Source organism: Ruditapes philippinarum, unplaced genomic scaffold (assembly GCF_026571515.1).
Source record: "Ruditapes philippinarum isolate M1 unplaced genomic scaffold, ASM2657151v2 ctg2719_1_1_1_1, whole genome shotgun sequence".
Taxonomy (NCBI): domain Eukaryota; kingdom Metazoa; phylum Mollusca; class Bivalvia; order Venerida; family Veneridae; genus Ruditapes; species Ruditapes philippinarum.
The window spans coordinates 64,628-75,982 of NW_026852935.1; the positions used below are offsets into that span (position 1 = coordinate 64,628).

The 11,355-nt window shown below is 31.1% G+C and overlaps 1 protein-coding gene across 1 annotated transcript; it reads left to right on the forward strand.

Moving 5' to 3' along the window:
• The first annotated feature begins 7,833 nt into the window (after window positions 1-7,833).
• Window positions 7,834-10,467, forward strand: LOC132728487 (uncharacterized). The gene is made up of 3 exons (XM_060714119.1): window positions 7,834-7,986; window positions 8,595-8,878; window positions 9,872-10,467. The coding sequence occupies exons 1-3, from the start codon at window positions 7,973-7,975 to the stop codon at window positions 10,033-10,035; spliced, it is 462 nt and encodes a 153-aa protein (XP_060570102.1). The 5' UTR covers window positions 7,834-7,972; the 3' UTR covers window positions 10,036-10,467.
• The last annotated feature ends 888 nt before the right edge of the window (window positions 10,468-11,355 follow it).

Here is an 11,355-nt window from a genome sequence, read left to right on the forward strand (position 1 = left end):
AAAATGAGCATGGTATATCTTTGATTAGTTTCTTTTTCGAGGACGTCTACGTACAAATGATATATTTGTATTTTTCATGTAAATAAAAAAAAGATAATGCTGAATTTACTAAAATGTTCTTTCATTCTTGATTTATTTCCCCTTTTGATAAAGTTTACCAACGACTTTCATACTTTAGCTCCTTAGTTGTCAATGCAAGCTCAAATGAAAATTTCGTGCAAATCGATTTATTAATTTGTGCGTTGTAAGTTAAGCAGTTAACAACAACAACAACAAAATAATAATAAAAAAACTACAACAAACAAACAATAAATAAATATAAAAAACAGAATGAGCGACAAAACAATAGCAGCTGTTCATTTTCAGAAGAACACTTTCTTGTGTCTCTGACCAAAACTAGTACAATTAACATTACTGCATGTATTTGGATGCAATACTTTTGGCGTGAAACCATTAATCTGTACTCCATAGATACTCGAGAATATATTATATGATTAAAAGATTTGTATGAATACAGTATATGTGCTGAGTCTACGAATAACGGTTATAGATACATGTACATGCTTAAAATAACATGCAATACTTTTCCCATTTGCCATTCAATTCCAAACATTATTGTCTGGAAGAAAAGTTTATTAAGAATCCAACTGTCTAGATTATAGTTCATAAGTTAATTATAATATGCAAAATAGAAAGATAGAAATATGTAATGCCTGGTGAATTAGATAGAACATTTGTATTATATCGTCATTTCACTTTCTTATTACTATACACGTTATAAATTTAGATACATATATAAAGCTTTTTATGCCCCCACAATGTGGGAGCATATAGCGTTGCACTTGTCCGTCCGTCCGTCCGTCCGTCCGTCAGTCCGTCAGTCAGTCCGTCCGTACGTCCCGAAATCTTGTGAACGCAACTCCTCTTAAACCGGATGGCAGATTTTGCTTAAACTTACAGGGATGAACAACCTTAATGTGTAGATGGTAGTAAAGGAAGGAATTTTTGCTGCGACCAAATTTAACAGAATTATGGCCCTTTGTTGATTTTTTCACTAGATACTATGTAGAAATTTTGTGAACGCAACTCCTCTTAAACCGGATGGCAGATTTTGCTTAAACTTACAGGGATGAACAACCTTTATGTGTAGATGGCAGTAAAGGAAGGAATTTTCGCTGCGACCAAATTTTACAGAATTATGGCCCTTTGTTGATTTTTTCACTATATACTATGTAGAAATTTTGTGAACGCAACTCCTCTTAAACTGGATGGCAGATTTTGCTTAAACTTACAGGGATGAACAACCATAAGGTGTAGATGGTAGTAAAGGAAGGAATTTTCGCTGCGACCAAATTTTACAGAATTATGGCCCTTTGTTGATTTTTTCACTTTATACTATGTAGAAATTTTGTGAACACAACTCCTCTTAAACCGGATGGCAGATTTTGCTTAAACTTACAGGGATTAACAACCTTAATGTGTAGATCATAGTATAAAAGGAAGGATATTTTGCTGCGACCAAATTTAACAGAATTATGGCCGTTTGTTGATTTTTAGTTTTCAACTTGTGGCACATGTAGTCCAAAAAATATTTGACCTAGAGTCATAAGATTGACAGAACAGTGGCGTGTGGGGGCATCAGTGTCCTATGGACACATTTCTAGTTTTTTGAATTTCAATAATGTTGTTAAGGCTTTTATTTTAATGTCATTTTATTTAAAACATATAATGTATAATGTGATGTGTGGTTTCAATTATTAGAAGGTTATTTTCTCACCGGAGCAATCTAATCTAAGCCAAGTACTTTACGCTTAATATTCAGCTCCATTATTTTGAAATAGTCAAACGGTGCGTTGCATGTCGTCATGCAATAATGATCAATCGTTAGTTCAAAATCGAATTCGAGGTTAACGAAAATGTATATCCTACACGCGATTTTGTATAAATTACGAACCCATTATTTACATTAAGTGAATATAGCGTTTAGGAATTGTGAGAAAAAACAACTCTAGAGAATTAGATATAACTTTATTTGCAACAAGCACTTTTTGTCAATTATGACGTATTGTCACGCGGTATAAAGTACATTTGGTGACCGACCATCATTTTAGACCGAAATGATTTGTTACTTGAACTATAAGATTAGCACTTGTATGATTGATTTTGTCTGAGTGCAAGTTTCTTATATCAGTATAAACACTGCAATGAATATAATAAGATACCGGAGCATAATGTGTGATACAGATAAATATAGAATGATATTTCAAGGTAGAAAGTGACGTGAACGGGAAGTACCTTTTGTGACATAGAAGCATTGACTATTTAAAATATTGTATTATATTATATAATATGTGTCGAATGATTGATTTTGTTCTTGACTGACTGACGTTAAGTCAGTATAATATGCAGATGAATTTTTTAAAACTACATTGTACATATACATGCATTTAAAGTAAATATACATGCATATAACCAAACCCTCCTCTTGTAGCTGAGGGGTTGCCTCAAAGGGTCAAGACATCATAATTGCCGCTACCGTTTTTCCCTGCTTAATCGTTAGAGGCGGATAAATGGGTTTGTGTTATTGGAGTCTATGTACCTTTTTGCTTCAACAGGCTTTTCCAAACGAGGTTACCCAAAATCATCTTTTATGCTTCGGCGCCATATGGTCTTTGTGTTGGTGCGCCGTAAATAGAAATTAAACAACCTAATTTGCCTACATATCAAGGGCTTTAATAGCGCTAATTTTCATTAAGTGTCACGTACAACGTTTAAATAATCATAAACAAACATTTCAATTTATTTGACTGTTTATTTATATGTTTTCCAATCGGTGTATTAAAACTTTCTTTACATTGCATAATCTATGTGTTATACAACAGTTGTACAATATTTTCTATGAAGGTGTTTTGATAGCTGTCTGTAATGTTTTTACAATTTCCTTTTTAGTTTGATTTGTTTTAAGCAGCATATTTATTATCAAATGACAAACACGCGCCACTTTTAGTTAACAATAATACTATTTGTAGCCTGTTTGAACGACATGATCGAATTATCCAGAATTGACCAATCATAATTAATCGATGAAATCTGCTTAGTTGTTGCAAAGGGTATGCAGGAAGATGGCCTGCTATTTAACACAAATATAACTGCTATAATAGAGAAGATCAACCTACAACATCACCATTTATAACATAATACAAAAGTATGTAAACATCCCAAATAAATCAAGCATTATATTTTGTAAAACTGTAATGCTGAATGAACCATAACAGAATGCCAAGCTTGCAAATTTCATTTAATTTATTTTCTGATGATCGAAACATCTTAAAGATAATTGATATAATAAAAGTGTCCGACTAGACAGTAATATATATTTATTGTAGGTTTGTTGCACTCAGGACATCACTCATTTTGTCTACAACAAATATCTTCAGACCATATGTACTTATACATTTGCCCAGAAGTCACACAAAGTAAAGCCATAAATTAAAATTACAAGGAACGAGATATAAAAATATATTCTTGCTGCACAAATTGTTACTTCCTGGGTGAATATCCTCCTGGGTGAATATCCACAAATATGCTCTCGGACAGTGCAGCAGAGAGGTGTTTTCTGCAAGGTTTACGCTTTCATTATTATGATTATCAACAAGAACTATGATCAATTTTGTGTGAGAGATACATGTATTTATTGATGTCTTTATCAAGCCATTTAGTACAAATTTGTAAAAGTCTCTTGATGGCAAATTTCGAGTGACAGCTTCCCCCAAAATCTGGAAAAGGTATGTTTCCTCAACACTCAACACTTAAAAGTACCGAAATCAATGATTCCCATCTGAGTACCGTTATTAATAATTTAAACTACCGATAAAACAGTGCATTTTTATACACTATGGATACCAAAGGGGCACTAACTTCATTTTTGCTCATATTAATTTTGAAACGATGCAGCACATAACCTCTTATTTCTAGTTTTTTTTGGTACTTTTGACAAAAATTCCCGGCGTTTATGACTACATCTGATATAGTTGGTAACGCATGATTATTTGATTAATTATAAGTTAAAAAAGTAACATCGTGGTCAATGAAAACCTGATATTATCTTGAATTTCTTGCAAATCAAATTATGAATTTCTACGTAAGCACGTTAATGAACAAATCGTATTTCTGAAGTCAATATCGTCACTGCTATAGGTCAGTTGTAACATATTTCATATTTATATTGAATGAGATAATAACATGATTGATTTAACACATGTCTAAAATAACATATGATACTTTTCCTATTAATTTTGTTATTCAATTCCAGACGTTATTGTCTTAAAGAAAAGATAATATAGAACCAAACTGTATAGATTATAGTTCAAAAGTGAATTATACATTGTAATGTTGAAAAATAGAAATATATGATTTAATTATTGATGTAAATTTTATGTTTGATTGATTACACACTATAATGCTGCGATTTTACCTTCTTATCACTATACACGCCATTTTTAAAAAAAATAAAGACATCTTGCTGTTTTTTAATTCAATAATGTTGCTGAAACACGCCATGTTTATATATTAAATACACATTGCTTTTTAAAGTCAATTATGTTGCTTAACCACACTATTTTTATATAAATACAAAAAGCATTTTTTGAATTCAATAATGTTGCTTGTACATGCTGTTTTTTATAAATAATTACACATTGCTGTTCTTTTCAAATTCAATAATGTTGCTTAAACACGATATTTTTATATAAAACAAACTGCCTTTTGAAGTCAATAATGTTGCTTGTACACGCTATTTTCATATAATTACACATTGCTTTTCTTTTCAAATTTAATAATGTTGCTTAAACAAGCTATTTTTATATAAATACACATTGCTTTTTAATTCAATAATATTGCTTTAGTCACCTTGTGCATGAGGAGTGCATGCTTTCCGTGACCACGTAAAAAGTCCTATCCGATAAATAACTTGCTTATAGGAGGTATGTGATCTCAAAACATTGCTGAATCAGCGTATACAAACTAACTAATCGAGTCCTTTTTATACTTCTCATAATATATTAAGAAACTTATAGTGCTTGAGAGGTATATACTAATTATATGTTATCGTCTACAAAGTGAAGTTTTACCAACTGTCTGTAATATATTGAAACAATTGTTTTATTATAAGCAGCATATTTGGTTCGTTATCTTACAAACACATGTCACTTTTAATTAACCATAATAACGTCCTCTAATTAGAACACAATGATCACGAAAACCTGCAGACACACGCCACTTTTAATTAACAATAACAACGTCCTCTAGTTATAACAAAATGATAAAGACTTTCTGCAAACATTTTCGAATGATCTATAAAAAAGATAAAAAAAAACAAACAAACAAAAAACAACAAAAAAAAAAAACAATCGTAATTGAGCGATGAAATCTGTTTAGTTGTTGCAAAGGGCATAGGAAAGGGAAGGTGGAATGCGGTTTCACACAATTATAACCTTTATTGAAAGTTGATATCAACTCCTAACATTATCAATTGTAACTTAAATCATAATTATGTCTTATATAGGTACATAAACATCCTAAATATATCAAAAGCCATAACGTGTAAAACTGTTAAGCAGTACAGCCTGTTAACCGAATGTCCTGCTTGTAATTTTGCTTCATTTATATTCTGATCTCGAAAGTACTTAACGAAAATTGGTATAAAAGTGTCCGACCAGACAGTAATATATATTTATTGTAGATTTGTTTGACCCAGGGTATCACTTATAAAGTCTTTGACAAATATCTTCAGAACGTATGCACTTATATGTTTGCCCTGAAGTAAACAAGAAAGCTATAAACAAAACTTTCAACCATCGAGACAATAAGTAGTTTCTTGTTTCACAAATCGTAAAATCCTGGACTATTGAATTGCCACAAATATGCACTCTGACACTGCCGTCTTATTTTATTGTTCTGAAACAAAAATGAATTTGTCTGAGAAATCTACAGAATTCTACTGACTTAGAAGTGGCTTGTTAAATGAGCAGTAACCGACCAGTCTTGGTAAATTGAATATGACTGGATTGACAAATCTCAAATTTATAACCGATACAAATTTTAACAAACACCGTTTTATTATTTCTTATACCTTATTGTGTTGAAAATTGTGTATAACTTAAACCGATGCATGCAGGCGTCGAACTTTTAAGTATTTCTCAATCAAACCGAGTCTGCAATTTTCCATTATTATTGAACTTTGTTTTATTTCTCTCAAAATGTCTCCCCTTCTTTCCAGATAATTAAAAAACCTTAATGGACCATTTAAATGTTGTTTTTTTAATCAGAAATAAGCACTTCATATAGTTTTGTATTCCGGAAAGATTGAGCTGGCAAACATTCAAAGAAGAAATACTTGTTTCCAAGACGATCAAGCAATGAGAAATATATAAATAAAAAGATATATAGCAAAGCTTCTAATTCAATAGGATTCACATACATTAAAATAAGTGTGTTTGAATAAATACATAATATTGAAATATATAAGAATATAAGAATGCCCAAATCAACAAGTTTATTAGCAATTGTTACAAAAATGTAATCTAAATGAACACAAATAGTCCAACAACAACACGTGATTTTAATATTTCCCTTAAGTTTTCAATTCCATATGGAAATAGGAAGATGTAATATGCGTATTTGACAATTTGTTTGGAATTTAATTCAAGTCTCAACGTTTGCTCATTTCTTGTTATTTACGATATGCTTGAACGACATCTGCTATGCGATCAGGTTATATTAATTCTTTCTCTTTTTTTTGCGCAGGATGTTTTGAGTGAATTTAACGTATTTTCTTTTCATTCTTGGCTTTTTGAATGCAACAATACTTTTATGTCAATAATACTACAAATGCCTTTCAGTTGAGAGAATCAAGGATATCAGCATTCAACAATGAAACCGCGCTTATTTTATAGATATGCGATGCATATTTGATGGAAGTTTTGATTATTTCTATTATCAACAAACTGACTGCAAGATTGTCAACACACATCTTGATCAAATTGCCTTGTTATACAGCGACATATATTATTTTGTCATATGTGCAAATTATTCAGACATTTTGATCTTAAAGAAGTGTGATAAAGAATGATTTCAATAAACTAAAAACAATTCTAAAGTATTTCACAAAATATCTTATTTGCAGCCCTGATTCTTTACATTTATTTTTCGTAAATGGAAAATAAATGTAAACCCACCCTTCAATTCAATTCCAAAATGAAACTAATTAGTGTAACTGGCATTCTTTCATTCCTCAGTACTTTATCAACATTTCAATACTTTCCTTGATTTTAAATCATTCTGATGTGTGACTGTTTCAAGTATTAACTGGGGAATATATTTTTATGATACAATTAATATATCATCAAAGCAAAAGTATTCAAAATATTCAACCTGTCCATACTTGTAAAAGGCAATACCAAAGCTCACTGATAAAGTAAAAAAAATGCTTATTTACTTATTGTTTGTTAAAAATTTCTCGGATATTAAATACTTTTTGAATGTAATTAAATAGTCAATTGTAACCACGATCACATCTCAGGCACTGTAGGGAATCAGGGAAAATGAGTCGGATGTTTTAGTTGTTCCAACACTACCAGGTCAATGATTTTGGTTGCGCACCAAAATTATGGGGGCTATTGAATTTCACAACTTTCTCAGACATAACAAAAACTTTAAATGAATTTTTTTATGGCTACATTTTAAAGATAATATATCTTTTCATTTATGACATGTATGAGAAAGAGTTGGATTCCTATTGGATTTACTAAACAGATGATCTACATCCGAGTGAAAACAGCTGTCACCATTTCTTAAAGACCCGATCAATCGCGCCATCTGGGACAAGCTGGAATGTAATACTCAATTGAACAGTGTGTTCCGTTTATAGGAATAGTTTTGAAGGTTTACACATAAATTCAATTAAAAATAAACTATGGAATGGATAAGGTTTGTTTTTAATAATACTTTTAGTTTTTTACCTTCTTTTTTGTATACATTTTTTTCTTTGGTGATCACAATTGAGTATGGAGAAATACTCGGCTTTTGATAAATATCAGTAAGTGGACAGCAAGATGGATGGTAAGGCATTTTAGTTATATTTTGCATTTTTCGTTGCATATTCACTGAATATTCTTATATTTATTTGGGATATTTTCTTTCGGTAAATGTTTCCTGTTACCTCCCCTAAGTGTAATTATATATTTCTTGACATTTGGAGTCATTGTTTCCAATATATTAGTGTTAAAGATTAAATACCTCTTCACATTGTGCTAAGGAATGGGGGAGATGTTGTGCACTGATAATTATCTTTCGTGTACAGTGTATATTTAAATGTTCATTTCTGTGTTTTATTGCCCTTGACGGACCCCGGTTCCCTTTTCCATTGCTATTGAAATGGACCGGACCCGTTGTGGTTTGGTTTGAATAATTACTATACTAAGTATTAAAATATACCAATTGCTTAATTGAAGTGCTTACAGATGTACACTTGCATTTGAATAATCACAATAACAAAATGTTTTAATCAAATGAAAATATTGCTCATTTAATTTTAGCTGGATAGCGTTGCTGCAACCTATCATAATGTCCTTGTTCCTAGTGATATTTCGGCAGCATTGGCTCGGTCAACAGTTTGCAAATAAGGACTCTTATGCCGTTCCAAGTGCCGATATAGATGAGATAAAAGATAGACTAAAGACTGTTGAAGAAACTTCTTTATCAAGTAAAGATATAAACGGCATAGAAGAATCTATATCGGACTTGTATAAATCAATTGGAATGTTGCAAGATCAGGCTGGGAAATACTCACAAGTTAATGAACCGTGCAGCAGCTGTGACGGTTTGTATTGACAATGGTTTACACATAAACCAGATATTCATGTAAATGCGACTCATATAATATTAGAATCATATCTCTGGGATCAATAATAATGTTGAAATGTATACAGAAAACAGCTTCCCATGTCAAAATAGATAATATTCATTTTTTATTTACAAATTGTCATAGAACTTTGTTGTATATAAAACAAATTTCATTTTGTTGTTTATAATTTAATGATGTTTTTGTATGAACTAAACTGACATGCATAATTAAGTGGAATAATATAAAATCTTATCTGCATACTTCATTTACCTTATCAGTCAGGTCTTGGATTTTTCTGAAAATATTACTTTTACTCATATTTAACTATAAAACGTATAAAGTTTTATGCTTTCTTCGTCCGTCTAGTTTGTTTAGGGGCTTTAAATGGTACAGACGCAATAATGTATCATAAAGAATCACAAAAAAGAGCCCCTGTTACTTCATACGTTAATATGAAGAAGAGTATACCTGATACCCGTCTAATTGTGCTACTGTCAACAGAAGTAATGGATAAACCGCTGTTATGACATATATTTATGACCGAATCAGTATCAGCTATGAAGATTGATAGTAAGTTAGAAACTGGCAATTTTAGCGATCAACAGAAATGCAGTTGCTTATAGCATTAATAGTGGTAATACTTGATCTCGCACGCTGTGTGCTAATATGTCATCTCTCACCGCTAATTCAGAAATCATGTGAGAAAAATAATAAGTGACTTACGGAGAAATGAGCAATATCTAAGAAAGCCGATTAAGTGGTATCATTGTCGAGATATGACCAAAATTTGTGAAAATCAGTGAACAACCAGAAAAAACACATTCAAACAAAAATCAACAATAATCTTCTAACATATTCTTTGTTATGTCATGACATGCAATTTGAAGTATTGAATATATACATGTATATTTCTAAGATAGTTATATTTCTATATAGAAGAATGCCTCACATTTTGATACTATCTTTCAGGACACTCTGCTAATATAGGTATTGCTGTGCTTGCACTGATTCAGCTGGTGACAGTCATCTGTTTGGCAGTTCTGTGGAGAAAAATGATAAAAGTTCAAGTTCCAAACGAAAATATTCAAGCACCAACAAAAACAAACAATAACTTACAAACAACCGCAAAATAAAAATGACAGATGTTCTGCATTGATGGATGTATGCGGCAACAGTGTTAGTTTAAGATTTTGTGGCTTTTACTGTCTTTGAATTAGTGTGACACATTGACGCGTTCGAGATTTCTATGTTATAATCTAATAGTTTCTGCTATGCACTTATGCCATTAAGCAATTTTATACAATACAAACCATTTTATTTTTTGTACTTTCTTTATGATTTATACGAAGTTTAGTTAAGTCATTGTAATACATTACGCTTTCTTTTCTCATACATATTTCACTTTTGGTATGAAGTATTTTTAATTGACATTATCACATCTTCATTTTTGTTTAATTCCATGTATGGATTGATATGATTGATAGATCCCTTCTCTGACCTTTTATTTGAATAACAATAAATTTAACCATAGACATTGACATGTGCTCTTATGTTAACAAATATGTTGTGGTATCCACTAATCTGACAATTATAATTAAACAGGTCAGGGATCTAAGTAAATAGTAATTTTAAAATGCTAGAAATGAACAATAACAAAACAATAAGGGTTTCGTAATTATATTTGCTGAAACAAATGTTATAACATCATTCGTGCTTACTAAATATTATTTGATTATTCTTAAAATCACAATACTATTTTTGAAGTACACTATGTTAAAAACCATTAGTATTTGTTTTTGAATTATTTAAACCCTAATTTGCAATTAATAAGCATTTTATATTTTGTTCTCGGAGCAGGATAAAGTAAAATTCATTTAAACGTTAAGCCTTTGACTTTTCATGTACAAAGTGTACCCTTCAATGCATGCTTGTAAAAATATAAGTAAACACGACACAGTTTATTTAAGCATAAGGTATGACAGTATGATGGTGACAACAGGTGCCATACACGAATTCATTTTGTAGTATTTAGTTTTGAATCCTCATATTCTATGATAAAACAGAAAAAAGACGTTGCACTAATCATCACCGGGTTCATGTTATAAACGGTTTAAATTCATCGATCGTAAAAGAATTTTGCTGCCAGTACGGACCAAAAAATCTAGCTTGAGAGTAACAGTTAACGGCAGTAACAAGGCTCAATCGAGTTTCCGCAAAACAGTTTCAAACAGTAAGTTATCCATCCGCGGTAAGATTCATTTCCTCGCCAAGAATTTTCGGTTAAAAATAAATAAAATTAATATTTCTATTTAGCATTTATTATTGATGCAGTGTATGAATTTAAAACTTCATTTATAAAAGCGAAAAAACGCCATCCTAACATAAATAGCACGCGCCAATAGAATAGTAGCATTCAAAACACAAATGTTGTCTTACAAGGGGATGGAGCATTG

Excerpts from the sequence above, each read along its gene's own strand:
- LOC132728487 (XM_060714119.1), top strand. Across the intron at positions 8,879-9,871 it reads ACCGTGCAGCAGCTGTGACG|GACACTCTGCTAATATAGGT; the intron begins GTTTGTATTGAC and ends ACTATCTTTCAG.